Source organism: Mugil cephalus, chromosome 18 (genome assembly GCF_022458985.1).
Source record: "Mugil cephalus isolate CIBA_MC_2020 chromosome 18, CIBA_Mcephalus_1.1, whole genome shotgun sequence".
In the NCBI taxonomy this organism is placed as follows: domain Eukaryota; kingdom Metazoa; phylum Chordata; class Actinopteri; order Mugiliformes; family Mugilidae; genus Mugil; species Mugil cephalus.
In genome coordinates this window covers 11,369,880-11,387,540 of record NC_061787.1, presented here as the reverse complement: position 1 = coordinate 11,387,540, position 17,661 = coordinate 11,369,880, and the positions used below count along the sequence as shown (strand labels likewise).

Below are 17,661 nucleotides of genomic sequence, written 5' to 3'. Positions count from 1 at the left end.
TTCAAATAAAAGAATAAGTATTAAAATATATTGAAATATAAGATTAAATATGTGGTATAGCAACCCAACATTGAAAGTATTTAAAAATATTGTATTTGATAAAGCAATTATCCATAAAGCGAGCCAATAATGAGGATTGACTGCCTGCATGAACAAGAAGACTTCAGATAGAGTTACATAATATAAACCATAATAAATACACAAAACAGAAGTTAGTCATAAAATATATTTATTTAACTATTAAAATGTCCACTTGCAAAACAGAATGACAACACATACATCTGGGACGGCCCTAATAGTCACTGGTATAAGGCGATTTTGTTTTTTAATATTCATTACAATCCTTGTGAAAATACATCTTAAACATCTTTAGCGTAAGCTTAAACCCATATGGCCTCTTGTTAATCAGTCTCCTCTGTGACACTAATCTTATCTCTTGGCAGGTTATTTCCATTCTTGGTTTACCTGGAAGGGTCATTTATTTCTTGGCATTGTGCGTCGGCGTCGCCTACAAGACGACTGTGCGTTTTGAGCGTCAGCACTGGACACATTGAGGTTTCAGCAAAAACACACAAAAGGAATTCGCTTCACACACATAATGTTTCATTTCGAAAAGGAGGATCGTTCTTCTCTACGGCTGCATTGTCAGGGAATCAAGAGCTCTCGGCTACAAAACAGAATTTACGAATCACTTAAGACTTATTTTGCATAAGCTGTCTGGTCTAAAAAGACATAATCCATAATAATAATAATAATAGTAATAAACATGACTTGGGAGTACAAGTACATGAAAAGGAGGAGTCGCTGTCATGGTGTTGTGCAGTTGGTGCTTGCACCAGTCTGTCCTAATGCCCTTCGTTGCCATTCAGTGTTGTACACTTCAGATCAATAAGCAGGTCAGTGCCTATAGGCAACATGTCCGTGTGAGACTGCGTATGCGGCGCAGAGTGTTTATGTGCTTAGGGGGATTTTCTGATGGAGGCGGCTGCAGCATTTCATTAAGCTGCCGTGATGCAGAGGCTACCAGTCGGTTCAGAGATTACAGACTGGCAGCAGGAGTGTGTCTGCGTGTCTTTTATTTGCACCGTTCCCTCCTCACAGATGGTGGTATATTTTCATCCTCCCCCCCGTTCACAGCAACCAGCTTGTGCCGTCTGAGTCTTGCTAGCTCGAGAGCACCGTTTCGACTGTAAGTCATCTTTGTGTGACGCTAGGTCACGCAGATGTAGTATCTCTGGAAACAAGACACCAGATGCACAAGTCTGGAAAATGTGTCACAACCTCTGTGAAGTGTTTGCCATGACAGTTGCTGGCACATCACATGAACAGACAGAGATGCAAATCCTGCTGCCATCTCTCAGAACTGGAAGCAATGGGCCACGGGAATTTAATTTCTTTAAAACTGGACGGAGAGAGATATGTGTGCTTTGTGGCTCACTGCAAGAGAGGTAACTCTGGGTGGACTAAAGGGAGAGGGGGAAGGGAGGGAGAGGGCAACAGGGCAGAAAGGGCAAAAGGAGGGGGGAAGGGTTATTACTGGAAGGAAGCGCGGACTGAGCGACCCTTGAGCGGCTGGGGAGGGCGGTAGTTGTCCACCATGCAGCACTCGGCTTCGCCCTCGGAGGAGAAGAGCAGGCAACGGAATTTAGCCATCTGTGAAAAGGGAGAAGACGGCGGGCGTTAGTCACCCCTGCTGACCTCCTGTGACTGTCACTCACAACACACATCAGTGGTCTCAGAGCTGAGTCGCTCATTTTATATCAAAGTCGTCCACTGGGGAATTAAAGCAGCATCAGCAAAAGTGCTTAAGGAGCATTATGCTATTTTTGGAAATGCCCTATTGAGGACCAGCTTCCCCCACCCACCCCCAGGTTCTTTGTGATGGAAAGTTGGTCTGAAACCATCAATCAAATTGTTTGGGAGAGGACTGGTGCAGTGACAAAAGAGTACCAGCGATGGAGTTGAATTGAATTGAGTCTAGCCAATATCTGGCAATTCCAATTATTTATTGCTTTCTTTATATTAGTTAGCCACTAGTGCATAGTTCTATAAGTTAGCCACTTCCTGGATGCAGCTTCATGTTTAGCTTACTGAGGTAAAAATTAAAAGAGGAATTTTAGTCTAGTCTTTGCGCAGGTGCAGGTTGGTCGATTTTTGTAAGGGTATCCTCAGGCTACCCTGAAAATCAAGCTCTCTGTGGTTAATAAATCGAAATTTTAACCAAAACATGGTCTAACGCTAACCAAGCATTTTCCATGCCTACAGCTAACCAGGAAACCGCATAAAAAAATCTGACCCAAAACAATAAATTAAAACTAAACATAACCTTGGTGCACCACCATCCGTCAAACCACTTACTGCAGAATTTTCCTGTGTTTACCTTCAAACAATCATGCAGGTTTGTAGCTAAGGAGACACAAAACAAAAAATGACACTGACACAAGAGACGAGCGTGTCTTTTGCTTTGACAACATACCTATTTTTTTTTTTTTGGTTACACTGATTTGAGCTTAACACCTGTGGTGTCCACTAGTTTTAGTGCTAAGCTAAGCTAAGCTAAGCTAACAGCCTGCTGGCATTAAACCTTATCAAACTATTCCTCCAGGCTCCCGGCTATACGATGGTGTAACACGCTTTTGTTTAACAGATTTATTATTAACTATGGCTAATGAGTCAGTCCTCTGCAATTACACTGCCTCTGCCGCATGAGCATAATGTACACAGTTGTGTGTACTTTATCACAATAAGCTGATAATCATTCAGTAAATGCACCGAGTCTAAAGGTTGTGTCCACACACCTCGCGTGTTTACACTTGGGAAACCTAGTTACTGCCGTGAAATAAACATTTGACTTGATTTTCACATGGCCTGAAGATTTCACTAGAGGCAGTTAGCTCAGATGAATGGCCAATTAGAAGTCAAATATCCATTTTAAGGGCAGTAATAGGTGTAATTTTAAAAGCTAACGCATAAATAAATACTCGCAGCAGCGAGGCCTCTTCACACAAAGAATATTATACATGTGGTGTATATTTCCTGTTCTCTCCCCACACACTGTCTGAAATAACCCCCGTAAAGACAGTCTGACTGTGTGAACTCTCGTTTGCCCTCATTCTCTCGGTCGGCCAAGTTTCTTTTTTTTTTCATTTTGAAAGTGAAAAAGGTGACTGTATTGCATTTCCTCCCATTACAGAGGTTTCTTCTTCTCATTTTCAGCTGCGCGGCTAATCTGAACAATTACGCCTTTGATTTAGATGGTAGTAAAAGAGGGGATTTGCAGACAGGGCTATTCTAGACTGCGGGCAGGCGGCCAGTCCCTCTGCTACAGCTGAATGAACTCTGTTAGCGGGCATACCTGCTCAGAGCTGACGCTGATTGGCTGCTTGCACACAATCCAGGTAACGCTCTCCAGCAGAGGGGGAGTGGTCAGGGAGCCATCATATGTCCAATAGTCTAGGCAAGCAGGGAGCAGAGATGTGGGGTCGAAGCCAACAAATGTGGTCTGCTTGCCCTGAAAGCGAAAAAGGAAAAGAAAAAAAAAGCCAAGAACAAGAATTAATTAATGAGACACGTTGCCATGAATACATGCAAGAAAACGGGGTTTTCAGAGGAACGTACTTTGGCTTTGATGTCCTGAAACGAGTCGAGAACCTTCTGGAGGCTGGCATTTTTTTCTCCGATCTGGAAAAAAAAAATAACCCCCAAAAAATGTGTATGCCAGTGCTTTCATTATTTGTTTTGACGTCACACTGACCATGTGCGTCAGCCATTGCTGCTCACCTCCAGGAAAACTCCGACCACAGCCAGGCCATCGGGCTGGCCGGCAGCTTCGGCGAAGCTTGCATATTTAGTGTTCCAGTGCACCAGATGGAGCTGGGAATAAAGGGAACAGATGAATAAAATTAAGTCTGGTCAGCACTCAGAAATCCTGCAATTTCTGATCTGCAAACTGGGTTAGTGTCAAATATTGTACATAAATAAAGTTTTGAGTTATTGGTCGTATTGAAAAAAATAAGTAATTTGAAGAATTTTTAGACACTAAACTGATACAACATTTAATAAAAAAAAATGTTATAGAATTTGTATTTGGGGCGAATAATGATATATATTTCCCTTATATGTAATTATAAACCCCTTCTCCTTAAATCCCCTTGAATGATCTTATTAAATGAGCTGGAATTCAGGCAATAAAGTTGGTAAACTGGAAAAAATGTTAGTCCTTTGTCTAGACATTTTGGCTCAACCAAACCAGTTGCGTTTCTTTTCCAGGGCAGTTTTGTGCCTTCAAAATGCCACAAAAATACAGGCCAACAAAAACCTCTACCGTGCCTTTTTCTCCTTAGTTATACTTTATGACGGTTTGAGGTTGGCATACGGTAACAGAGCATTATGAGGGGTCACGAGGGGTGACTCAGAGCATCTCTACCTCAGCAGGATATTTGGTCCCGGCCACGGTATGTTCGGAGCCCTTGTCATCAGAAGCTCCCCAGTGGAAGTGGAACTGCTTGAGCCTGTAGGTCCCTGAGATGGGTCCATCTTTCAGAGCTGCAGAAGATAAAAAAAAAAAAAAAAAAAAAAGGCTTTCATCAGTTCAACCCACAAAGAGCGTGGGTGGAACCGCTACAAGCCACTGTTTGGCTTTCTGCACAGCATCCTGGTTCTACTGCAAAAGAAAAATATCCTCTTGGGCATATGAATAAGATGTGACATACACACACACACAACAGGAACTGGAGGTTACATTCAGTCCGAAACAATGTCCAGGTATTGTTACCATTAAACCTCCTTCCAATGTTGCATCATGTTGCTATTTAGAGTATAAGGCCGTTGAAACATTGCCAGATAGTCCTGTATGTTGCTCTATTTCTGGTGCAGAGACAATCACATCGTGACCCTTCTAAAACAGGATATTTGTTTGTTTGGCCTGTAGGGAGATTCTATCGGCCTTAAAAGGGAATATATGACAAATAAAGAAGCAGCGATATTTTCCGCACATGATTTATCGTGTCTTAGAGACAGCTCCTTCTTTTTTTAGAGTCGCAGGGTGGAAAATAAGAGCTCATCCACCTCAGATTATCAGCAAAGATTTTGTTTTTTTCCATTTGTTAGTGTGTCCCATAGTAATCCTCGTGATTGTGTTTATTATGTAACCATGTTCTTTATTGTCCCATAACTCTGACCCAGCCAAGGGACTACCAATCATTACTTTAAAATGCACAATATAAGATTCACCTTTTTTTCTGTATCTTTTGTAATTAAAATCGAATCTGAGCTGACAATAAAACCAAGCAAAACTGAAAGAAAAATCTGTGCAACCGCCTTTTTACAAGGAAATAAAAATAAGTTTTATATACTTAAAGGTAACTCATTCACACACACACTCTTGGCATATTAATAGTTAACCCAGCCGCTCTGTGTATCTGCAGACTAGCCTTCTTTTTTCTGCGCTTCTGACCTCTCTGTCAGCAGAAAAGAGTCGGCGTGGGAACGGTTTGCCAGGACTTACATTACCAATTCAATTAGGACCTACTTGCTTTGTGCTCGGGGATTGAATGGAACTTCAGAAGCCAATTCATTAAAGCACCCCCCACCCGGAGTAAAATAAATGCAAACCATTAACCAGAAATAAAAACCTGCGCAATATGCGGCGCATTAATTCCCAGGCCCTATATGCTTAAAAGGAAACTGGGGCGTATGACTCACATTATAGCGCATATATTAACATGGTGGTGTGTTGCAGAGATAACACACAAAGCAGCCCCTCATTGAAAGTGAAGGGCGCACTTTGAAGGTGAGCGCGTTCTGAAAATCATCCCCGTGGAGCTTCATTGTCTGTCCGCAAACCCGATTCCAAGATTGCGCATCTATTATACAAGATGCTGCAAATATTTCTGCAGATTGACATCAAATTATCAGGTGGAGCGGAGCACTGGACGCCTTGCCCAAGCACTATTAATGCCACACTAACTTGAGCTGTCGGTGTCATCAGCGAAGGTCACTTGGAAGGAGTGTCCGTTGTTGAGGATATCCAAGGAGGTGGACGGGTCGTACTTCAGATTGAGCGGCTTCAGCCCCGCGTCGTAGGATGCTTCACCAGGTACGATGTCGATGGGAGACTGACGGGGTCCGTTGGCAACGGGGAAGTTATCTGCCCATGTGTCGGGTCCTGGAAATAATATAATAATAACATTATGATCGGGAGAATATTGGAGGTTTCACTGATGAAATAAAATGCGCGTTTGGGGATGGAGATGCTTAAAACGCGCGTAAAAAGACCCCCCGAATGCGATGGGCAGTGATAAAAGGAAAATCTCTGCAGTGACCCGTATATGCACTGTCCCTCCATTCATTCAGCGCCCCGTCTGCTGGTGTGACCGGCTTTAACACTGCCTTCTGTAATGCCGTTATACAGTAAACGTGCAATGAGCGCCTCACCGTTGTTCTTGTGGTATCCCCAAGGCATAGACATTTTTGCACTTTGCGTCTATGGGTATGCAGAGCTGTGATCTCCTAAAGCGAGTCGTCCCCCTGTGCAGAGCAGCCAGTGTCCTCCACCTGACAGCTGCACCACTTATATAGGGTCCCCCGTGCGCGGCGTGCCTGTCAGGCTGGTGCTGGCTGGTGCGCGCAGCGACCAGGAGGAGTTTCGATGCGCCACGACGCTGGATCGATGAGTCTCGCTCTCTCCCTCCCTCCCTCTCCCTCTCTCGCTCCCTCTCTCTCTCGCGCTCCCTCTCCATCTCTGTCTGCGGTAGTAACGATGTGCTACGTGGTGCACGATCAACGTGCAGATGAACACGTTTTCACATTTCATCTTACGGCTTTTACGTAAGGAAGTAATGAAGGCAAGCAGCCCAGTGTCTCATTCAAACTGAAAGTAGGCCACAGTTATGACATTACAGAAATAATCTCCATGAAAATATGTCATAGTACCGCACGAAAAAAAGGAAAAATGCAATGGGGTAAAAGTCGATTGGAAAAATGTCAGTAAACAGAGATGTAAACCAGTTATTATAAAGGGCTATACGAACATAATGCAAAGCAAGCAAAATAAAAATAATAAATATGTGGAATTATAAGCATATTTATACTCACTGACGTCTGAAAGAAAAAGGCATAACTAATTTGTTACCAACATGCACATTTTGCATGGAAAAAGACAGAAATGTGAAGAAAATAAATCTTTACTTCAAGAAAATATACGGATCAGCTACAACATTAAAACCACTGACAGGGGGAGTAAATAACAGTGACCATCTTATGACGATTCAGTGCTCTGCTGCCAAACTTTTTAGACATGCACCTAGACCAGACCAGACACCGCCACCCCATAGCAATGACACTCTTTGACAGCAGCAGCCATCCCCTGCAGGATGCAGCATGACACAGGCACACATACAAAAATGGTTTAGGAACAACTAAAATAATAATAATAATAATAATAATAATAATAATAATAATAATAATAATAAACATAAAGAACAATGCAAGGTGTTTACCTGGCCTCCAAATTCACTGATCAAACTGATCAAGCACCTGTGGTATGATCCATAGAGGACCCTCCCCTCAAACCATAGGACCACCACTAACAACACCAGAGGGCACCCTCACAAGGCCCATGCCCATTCTCTAATGAGTCTCAACTGTTCTGGAGGAATATAATACACAATATTAGGAAGGTGGCCATAACGTTATGCATGATTAGTGTATAAAATGCAATATAATATTTAAAGATAGACTATAAGTTAATGCGACGATGAGGAAGGATTGTATTGTTCCATGGATAAATAAGCCAAAATAATCAAACTCTCCAGTAACCACTGACTGCATGATAGTAGCTATTACAGCTCAGTGTACAGAGGGATTATGGTTTGCTCAGGTTTACTGCAAATCACCCAGGGAGAAACGAACACAGCTGTGGTGGTGTTGTGGTGCCACCTAGTGTTTAACAAACGACACTACAAAGCATGTGGGCAAAGGTAGTTCATTTAAATTCCAAAACATTTAGGTAAAAGGTCTAGTATCGATTTTAGTGGTAGAACAAAATAGTTTTTCACCGAAAAGCGCGGCTCCTAATAGTTTTATTATTATTATTATTATTATTGTTATTATTATTATTATTATGTTTGAAAGGAGATAGACTGATTGATTTCAACAAAAGACTGAGATGAATATTACTAAAAGGGAGCAACAGGTCAAATAAAATGATGCAACGACTTTTGTAATGTAGTCTTTATTTTGCAATTTCAAGCCTTTCCGTTGTTTTACATAATGTCGCATAAATAAAATTGAATGGTTGAAACCTTTACCTTTCCAAGTACACGTGCCAATTTGCTTAAGATATTTGCTTTCATTTTTTTAAGAGACGTAAAATACACCAGACAAAGACTATGTAAACGCATTATATTTAAAGATATATTAAAAAGGCGAGACCTGCTGCTGGAAGGAGCCGATTGCTGTCGCACGCAAATGACGTCAGAGAAAGAGAGACACGTTTGGAATAGCACACGAGGGCATCAACAGCGCTTCACAAATAAACCTTGTAAGTGTTTTATATTTGTATTTAATGTGCGTACGCGGTGTCATTGACCGGTGTTGTTAGCAGTAATGCGATTCAGCAACATTAATCAACTACTTTAGACAGTAGTGAATGTAGCTAGCGAACACAGCTGCATGTTTACAGAGAGTGGGCTGACAACAACATCTAGACACCGGAGTATGTGAGCTGTCATTTAAATGTCTTTTCAGAAGACGAGCTTGGTGCTTGATATATTTTAACTAACTAACACATGACGGTATAAGACGTCATTCCTCAAACTCCAAATTCCTCTCAGGCTTAGACTTAGACTTAGAAAGATTTGACCATGATCCGGGAAATTGCTTGGTCAGAGTAACTTAGTTGCACATAAAATAAACACACATAAACAGAACCACAAGTAAAAATGAAATAAGATTAAAGTGAAATAAAAGTAAATAACATATAAAATAGTGTAAGCATATGGACAAATGCACAAGAAATAGAGATAGAAGAATAAACAGTATATCCATAGAAATGATAGTCAGGTGCAACAGTGCTCAAATAACATTAATAACATGGTGTTAGTTGTTACAGAAAGGTGAGTTGTTGTGCAGCTGTACAGAGTAGGGTATGAATGAAGCCCTGTAGTGTTCACTGTGAGAGGGGAGCTGAATCAGTCTGCTGGAGAATGAGCTCCTCTGTCCCTCTATTGTTTGGAAAATTGGATTATTGTCCGTAATAGAGAGCGGCTTATCCAGTGTCCTCCTGTCCCTCACTGAGACAAACGTCTCCAACTCCTTACAGATCACATACCCAGCCTTTCGGATCAATTTTTCAGTCCTGCTGATGTCCTTTTTGCTGGCACTACTCCCCCAACAAACCAGACTCTAGTAACTCTCTGCACACACTGAAAGACCTGAGCTTCCTCAGGAAGGTGTCCTTACACTTGACTGTAGAGTACTTAGAATATAAAAGTATAACGTATATATATATAAATACTTTCTATCATCACAAAAGATCCTACTGCATTACATTTATGACAGGTACTTCTATCAAGGCCAATCTCTTTTAGTTGAGTGTGTGGTTTGCTCTGTTTACATGGAGAATATTTCCTCAGCCTGATTGAAATCATTCTGATTAGAGATTAAATTTTAATTTGGTCAAATTAATTATTCTGATGAAAACGTGCTCTTGCATTTTCCCAAAACCAGAGATGGAATAAAACTCATTTTGACATGCTGAAAGTGGCCCTGCTGCCTGTAGAGCACTTATTAAGCTGGAAATGTAGCGTGTGCTTTTTCACACAACGTTATTGGAAACCAAATTGAATTGAATTGAATTCATTCGATAGAAAGTGATCAAGATGGAGCCACATTTTTTATCTATTTTTTTTTTTTGGCCCACATTGATTTCCTCTTTTTTTCATCTTTTCCATGTTTCTGTCCCTCCTGGAAACGTGTCACATGACCTGATCTTTTCTCCATATGTGCAAAAAATGTATTCACTCCACCTCTAGAGGAACCCTGAGATGATCCAGGTTTACACAAACTCTCATTAGCTGATTGAAATTTTTTTTCCAACTGGTCTGATCTGTTTTGATATAGGTGGTTACATGAGCCATTTTTTCCCCTAGTTGTTCTGATTATTAAAGACAACAACCGTGCAAGAAAATGATTAGATTATCACTCATCTATAGAGCACAACCACTAGTATTGCTATGACAACTGGTAGTTTTCTCTGCTTTTATCAGTTTTACCACACTGGTAAAGCTCTGTTTACACTTTGTCACAACTTAAATCAGGATTTAAATTAGAGTTTAGTCTCTGTGCTGTGTTTCTTCTCCGGTTCTGTTTTCAAAAACTCGCAACAAGAAGGTGATGCTACACTGAGACTAACAGGAGATGAAGGCAGGTCAGGTCAATGTGTAGGTTTGTTTTTGGTGCGTCGTTGTGCAAGAAGATGTGACAAGGTTTTGCATTCAGCTTTAATTTACGCCACATTCAGATTCACTCGAGTTGCACTTATTCGTCTGGACCCTTTCACTGTTTTCCCCTGACTCACTGTCTTGAGGAGGGAGCATTTGGCAAAAACAGAGGTGTTGCTAATCAGGTGGCCGCTGAGTGCAGGAGGCAAGTCGAAAACTGAATAATGCGAGCGTCTGGCTTTTTTAGCACGATGTGCATTCTGCTTGGAAGACGGGCACAGTCTACGAGCAAAGAAGAGAACAAAGGCAACACGGTACAGAAATGAAAGCTTTCCCCCCGAACATATCAGTCCTGATTGGTGTTTTCCCCCCAGGTAACATGGCGAAGAATAAACAAAAGGGGAAAAAACAGAAGAACGTCTTTCAAGTGGCAAACAAACATCTGAAGAGCAAGAACAAAGCCAAAGCCGTCACAACAACTCTCAAACACGTAAGATCTCTTTCCCCTGCAGTTTTGCACATGCGTCATGTGTTCTCCCTTGTCTGCGGTGCACCTGCTCGAGCATAATTCTGCGTTCACAGATCAATGGAGGGAAAAAGGAGAAGGTGGAGAGCCTCAATCAAATCTTCACAGAAGTCCAGAGGGACGTTAAAAGCATTTCCAAGTCTGTTGCCCCGGAACCAAAGAAGCAAACACAGGTAGAGGAGCAGATAGTACACATTTAAATCTGTTTATCGATCAAGATTTTAACTTTAGTCTGCTTTTCTTTCGCATATTAGGTTGTCAGAGAGCCACCGAAGGAATCTGTGAATGTTGACAACGCTGCTCAACTCTTTTCTCAGCTATAACGGATCAAGATAGAAGGACTGTCATAACAACGGACATGATTTAGGGATGAGTTAAGGAGAAATTGCAGTAATGGAATTATTGTAAAACCTAATATAGATCCTATATGTTTGATACAAGTGACAAGTCAGTCACTGTCAGTTGTAAATTGGGCCACCTTTATATGAATCAGAATAGATAGATCTGTCCTTAGAGCTTAAAATCTGCTGGAAATATAACAGAAGAAGACAAAGTTCTCCCCAATTTACTACTGACAATACTGAATTCAGTCAATAGAAGAACATGACCAAGATGGAGCCACGTTTTCAACACTGCTGCCCATGTCTGTTCTGGCTCCATTCATCTTGTATCACTTCCTCTGTGGTTCAGTCAAATCCTGGAAACTCATCACATCACCTGTTATTTACCTCGTCCTCACCAGAAATAATGGATTTATTAAGACAGAAAGGATGAAATTAAGAGTTTATGTGGCGTCCCAGTCCACAAAGCTTCTTTTGTGGAAGGTTAGTCTGGAGTCCCTCCATTAGGAACTGATTATTATTATTATTATTATTAATATTATTGTTATTGGTAGTAGTTGAATTCTGGCACCCATGTAAACAAAGCTACAGTTATATAAATTTGACAATATTAATAGTATTATTCATTGATATTCTTATGTGTAAGAATATTGGATGAATCTTGATTATATTCTTGATTAATTGAAGACTTAGATCTGGATGTAGATTATTCACCACTGGTCAAACTTTTATAAACAAACTTTCACGCGTAGAAAGAATTGCAGAAACAAAACTCCACCTTTGAGCGGTGGATTTTTAATGTGTCTGGAACAATTCACCAAATAACTCATCTATTTATTGACTAATTGTTTCGGAACCGTTTCTTCATGAAATGTAATATCACGGCTTTGTTCCTCATTTTGATTAATAAATGTTTTGTAAAGTATATTTACAAGCTTCTTCCACTTCATCATAACCTCTTTGAATTTGGTTTGTGTTGCTGTTCAAGGTTATCCCGCCTTTTTTCCTCCCAAGCTTTTGAAGAGTATGAATTGGTGCAAATGAAATCACAAAGGAGATCCGCTGTTTGAAGAGATGAAAAGTGTTTGCCTCAAAGAGTCTCTGCTCCTATACTTCTCATTTAAAATCTGAAAATTACAGCAACTACCATCACCCAAGACATAGGTAGTCATTACAAAGTACATGCAAAGATCCTGCAACAAAGTCAAATTGTTAAGAGGAACACAAATTGTGTGCCGGTGTTAAAGTTTATTGCATTTCCAGCTGTTGTTATTCTGACCACCGCTTGATGTACAAAATCTATTTTAGAGCCTCACATTGTCATTTCTATCAGGAGGGCACCAGAAGATGAAGTATAGATTTTTTGTCTCCACCTGCCAGCGGTGAGCGGTTATCAGCATGCTGCTGCCCCCGCGTCCCGCTGTGGCAGCTTGACATCTGAGGTCACGGATGTTGCCAGAGCCCAGCTGATTACTTGTCTCCGTGGCGACCTCTGGCTGAGTTAGCTGGTCAATAAATCTGCGGCAAGGTGAAAGCGTGTGCGAAGCTCTAAAACAAACCGCCGCTCGGCTGCGTCGACGTAAATAAAGTAAAGGAGGAGATTTTCAAGGTGGGCACGACACGTCTGGAGTATTTGCCTGAGTGATGGTTTTATCCACTGTAATGAAGATGGTTTGTTTTGGTCAGGGCATGTGAAGTTTAACCCTGCAATTACAGATTTGGCCACTTCGGGGCAGCAAACAAGCTGTATGCAAATGAAATATTTGTTTTAAGTTGATGATATGAGGTTGTTACCGAACAGTTGCTTATTTAGACATGTATGTTTGTGAACGTCTGAAGAAATAATCACATTTTTGCTCTTTTTTTAAACCTCTGTTTTGGTCTCCACCAACTCCACCCAAAAAATGCCTTTTAGCTACAAAATTAACTGTGGTCAACCGCTAATTGTCATGTGGAGGTGAAAATGGCAGCTCTTCTCAAAAAACAAATGTAGTGTGAAAAATTTGAAAGATTAAAGCTGTAAAACCAAAACAATTAACTAAAAGGTGCCAAATCTCCTCATAAAAAGGGGAGACAATGTTGGCTCATAATTCTGTCTAACATTATATCTAGTAACTCGACCCTTTGTTTATATAATAGCTTTAAAAGGTTTAGATGTATAACTCTATAGATCATGAACACTCTCTATATGACAGCCAGTAGAAACTCAGAAGACTCAACCAACAACCGCGTTTGCACGTCAGCTCTGAAACCATTTCAGTAGATGCCTTTTGGGCAGAGACATTCATTCTAACAGAGAGGAAAGGGTCTTCAGTGGGAAGCGATTGGCGTGGGGAGCGTAACAGATGCAATGTTAAGGTGTCAGCCCGCGAGCAGGTGCTTCCCGCTGTGATCCAGATGGCTGCACCAGAGCACAGGCAGCGGGGTTGCGCCTCCACACGCCCCGGGGACACGGACTTCATGCCAGCACACGCGCACGTTGGATTTTCAATGCAATCTTCAGGAGCTGGATTTTTTTGTGCGAAAGGATGAGAGATGGGTTTGTTATGCCAAAGAGTGCTTTCATTTTGGCTTGAAAAAAAAAAAAAAAAGAGTTCTGCAAAGAGTTCGAATAAAAGATGAATCACACAAAACAATGCTAATGATGCAATGAGGCTATATATTTTGAATGAATGTGAATAAGAAAAATAATTAATCTCCAAAAATTATATTGATTGTAGAAAGAAAAGAATGGGAAAAAAAAACTTTGACTGAAACCTGTTTAACAGATCAAAAGGGACGTTTCAGACAACCACTAGAGAGGAAGTGTCCACAAGATGGCGCTCTGGGCGGGCTTATCATTATGCACGATGACAAGGGGGGTGGGGAGGAGTGGAACTGTAGGAGTGTGTGTTGGGGACACAGAGAGCAAGAAAGAGAAAGAGGGAAGTCAGTGTTTGGCTCGCTGAATGCCAATAAGAAGCCGAAGGCCTATTTGCAGTATGTCATTCCCAGCACACAGCTGGGGTTTTCACTCTGACACGACCAGCAGCAAAAGGTTACAGCAACCACATTTCTCCCTGTGACAGAAATAAGAATCTCAGACACAGTGTGCCTATGTGTGTGTGTTTTTTCCCATGCGTGTGTTTGCCTATGCAGATTTGCTTTTCGCAGCCATTTCGGATCGCAGCGGTCGCCACCAGCGCCGCGTTGGTGATCCTCTCCTCGATTCCACTTTGTACAGATAAGAATGAATGCAGCAGTTGTTGAGGAGAGGCAGCGCATATCGCTGTGTTTAATGAAATTAAATATTTGCATGAATAATTTGCACCATTTGCTCTGTCAAAAGAGAGCATTCAGTGCAGAGGGTTCTTAACTTTGGGTAGAAGAAAGCAGGTACAGTTATGAAATGTGATACTGAATCGTTAGTCGTGACGAACATTTAAAATAAATTCATCTGGGTATTAGACATCTGTCATGAAATAAAACCACAGAATTCTGCCTGCCCTAAAAAAAATCTCTTTATTAATGCAGATTTAGTCGATAATAAGCAACTTTCCCCTTCTACGGTGGATACTTTCTCCTATGAATCTCAAAAAGGCCATTTGCCAGCAAGTAAGACAGCAATTCCGATTAAAGTTTACTCTTCAGACAAGGGTTCAGTGGAGGTTCAGCGGAGAAAAGAGAAATATTCTCCTCACGCTCGTACTCCTGCAGACTTATCTCTTGTGAATCTGTATATTTTGCTTCCCTCCTCTGCGTTGTGCGTCTGTGATTTTTGGCTGCTACTGTGCCCTTAGTGTGATTTGCCGTTTGAAGGAGAGTCTGTTTCTCCAAAAGGTAAGATTAAACCCCAGAAACACCGGCGCAGGCATCGCTGACAGCCACGATAAGGCCAGCACAGAGCTAGCATTGTAATTTTTTATTCATGTTAGATCTTTTATCGGGGAAAGGAGCACAGATTAGACTGGCTGATATAGGGTGTAGTTCAAGGCGTGGACGATTGTCTTTCTCATGATCCGCCTCTGTACTGGTATATATCTCACCAATATGTTGTTTGAGACACTGAATTTATGTATAAATGTCTAGTTTCACCTTGTAAATTTAATTCTGCTGAAGCGTTCACGTGTGTAGTTCGTATCACCTGGGGCACATTTGAAAAGACTTGATTAAGAGGGCTCCTCGTTGAGTAATTAAAGAATTTAAGTGTTCGCTGTGATTGAAATGGTCCGTAGGTAGGGTAATTTTGTATTATTCCTGCCTCTTTTATTCGTAGCAAAAGAATTTGGCATTCCTCAATTCCTTCCTCCAGAAACATATAAAGAAGAAAGTCTTTGCGGCAAGGTCAGTGAAGAAAGGGAATTTTTTAAGACTTTGCAGATCCAATCTTAGTGCCTGACAGATCTTTGCCCGAGAAGTAAAACACAGATTGAGATTTACCGCTTGAAGTTTGATGGCTCTAAATTGGACCTGTTGGTTGAAGAGAAAGTTTCGCAGGATCAGTATATGTGCTGGAATACAATCATCAAAATGTCGATAAAACAAGGATTTGTTCATAAGTCCGAGGAAAGTTAAGGTGTCAAAGAAGTTTTGTCCAAATCCAGACATTTAGACCCTGCAGCGTTTTGAAACGATTTTCACCGGAAAGTATCCCCCAAGTCAGTCAGTAACAGCTACATAACTGTGTGGCCAGAATGAAAAACCTTAGGCTCTGTGGATAAGAAACACTTGGGAGAAAATCCTTATCAGGAGGCTAAAGTGAGATCTGAAAAACTCCAGTGAAAAGAAACAGCAGAGATGTTTACCGCCTGCATCCCCCCAAAACTATAATTTCAGCTTCATAGCAATAAGTCAGTAAACACCGATGGTACTGAACATGTTCTAATATACACCGATATGCCATATCATTATGTCCACGACAGCTGAAGTGAATAACATTGATCATTTCTTCATAGTGGCACCTGTTAGTGACAGATAGGTGTAAAAGACAATAAGAGAACATTTTGTCCTCAGAGTTAATGTGTTAGAAGCAGGAAAAATGGGCAAGCATAAGGATTTCAGTGAGTCTGACAAGGACCAAATTTTGATGGCTGAACGGCTTGGTCGGACTATCTCTAAAACTGCAGCTCTTGCGGGGTGTTCTCTGTCTGCGGTGGTCAGTGTCTATGAAAAGTGGTCCAAGGAAGGACCAGTGGCTGGTCCTGGAGCCTTCACCTCAGCCTTAGTTTGTTTTCGTATGGGGCTGCACAGCAGCGGACCAGTCAGGGTGATCACACTGATCCTTGTCCAACACCGAAAGCGCCAACAATGGACACACGAGCATCAGAACTCGACCACGGAGCAATGGAAGAAGGTGGCCTGGTCTGGTGAGTCACATTTTCTTTTTACATTATGTGGATGGCCAGGTGCATGTGCGTCGCTTACCTAGGGAATACATGGCACCATGGTGCACTATGGGAAGAAGGCAAGCTGGCGGAGTCAGCGTGATGTTTATTTCCACTCCCAATAAAACCAAGTCGCAACCTTTGGGGCTGAAAAGTTAAGTCAACGTCAGTTGATACTGTGAGTAATTCCCCATAGACCTCTATTGCTTTACAGCAGAAATAATTATGTTTCTTCCATGTGTCATTAACCAAATTTACCATTAACAGCTGTTGTACGGCGCTGAATCTTTACATAACTGCTAAAATTATATTAAGGCTTGAAGTTATGCATAACTCAGAGCATGGTTCCAAGCTGTCTGCGAACATATCCACCGTCCTCCTCTGCTCCACCTCTTTGACCATTTTACCTTTACCAGGAGCTAGTCAGATGCTGCCAGGATGACCACGGCCAGTGCCACCATACAGAGATTCTAAACTGATCTTTAGGAGTCCTATGAGTGGCATCTCAACAGGGATCATCCATCTATATGGGACTGCTGTATACTGGAGGTGTAAGTTTTCCCTTTTAAAATGTGAATAATGTTATGTGTAACGGTTTAATGGCATCCACTTGGAGAAGTATCTCCCCCAGATGTTATCTCAATGTCTTCAAATTGGCTGAGACGCTCATTAATTAGCATTAGCGTAGACAAACACCAGACTCTATTAGCGTTAGCATGGTTGTTCAGCAGAGGACACTCTTTGGTTTGCAGGTAAGATGATGTTTAGGCTTCCATTTTAAAAACTCTGCAGTCTGGGTTTAGACCTCCAGGGAACATTATTTAAACATCTCGGAGAGGTAGTTGTAAATCTATACTGTGTAAAATAATGTAGAACCCTGCAAATCACTGAAGCTTTAATGGAAAATGTCATCAAATCTTAACAAGCATTTTCTGAATATTCAAAAAATCCCAAACTTGGAGGTACGACTGGCTAAATGGAGCAACGGT

The 17,661-nt window shown here is 41.4% G+C and overlaps 2 protein-coding genes across 2 annotated transcripts; one reads left to right on the top strand and one right to left on the bottom strand.

Annotated features, from left to right (window-relative positions):
* Window positions 1-212: 212 nt before the first annotated feature.
* Window positions 213-6,647, bottom strand: LOC124995711 (carbonic anhydrase 1-like). Its single transcript, XM_047568339.1, has 7 exons — window positions 6,436-6,647; window positions 5,969-6,166; window positions 4,427-4,545; window positions 3,781-3,873; window positions 3,619-3,681; window positions 3,356-3,511; window positions 213-1,653 (listed from the first exon to the last, which is right to left on the bottom strand). The coding sequence occupies exons 1-7, from the start codon at window positions 6,467-6,469 to the stop codon at window positions 1,534-1,536; spliced, it is 783 nt and encodes a 260-aa protein (XP_047424295.1). The 5' UTR covers window positions 6,470-6,647; the 3' UTR covers window positions 213-1,533.
* Window positions 6,648-8,456: 1,809 nt separating this feature from the next.
* Window positions 8,457-12,236, top strand: rbis (ribosomal biogenesis factor). Its single transcript, XM_047568883.1, has 4 exons — window positions 8,457-8,542; window positions 10,817-10,932; window positions 11,025-11,141; window positions 11,223-12,236. The coding sequence occupies exons 1-4, from the start codon at window positions 8,470-8,472 to the stop codon at window positions 11,289-11,291; spliced, it is 375 nt and encodes a 124-aa protein (XP_047424839.1). The 5' UTR covers window positions 8,457-8,469; the 3' UTR covers window positions 11,292-12,236.
* Window positions 12,237-17,661: the final 5,425 nt, after the last annotated feature.

Coding starts and splice junctions, on each gene's coding strand:
- LOC124995711 (XM_047568339.1), bottom strand. CDS start 6,469: ATGTCTATGCCTTGGGGATACCACAAGAACAACG. Junction 3,682..3,780: donor TGGTCGGAGTTTTCCTGGAG/GTGAGCAGCAAT, acceptor TTTTTTTTCCAG/ATCGGAGAAAAAAATGCCAG. Junction 1,654..3,355: donor TCAGCGTCAGCTCTGAGCAG/GTATGCCCGCTA, acceptor CCCTTTTCACAG/ATGGCTAAATTCCGTTGCCT.
- rbis (XM_047568883.1), top strand. CDS start 8,470: ATGACGTCAGAGAAAGAGAGACACGTTTGGAATAGCACACGAGGGCAT. Junction 8,543..10,816: donor GCGCTTCACAAATAAACCTT/GTAAGTGTTTTA, acceptor TTTTCCCCCCAG/GTAACATGGCGAAGAATAAA. Junction 10,933..11,024: donor TCACAACAACTCTCAAACAC/GTAAGATCTCTT, acceptor CTGCGTTCACAG/ATCAATGGAGGGAAAAAGGA.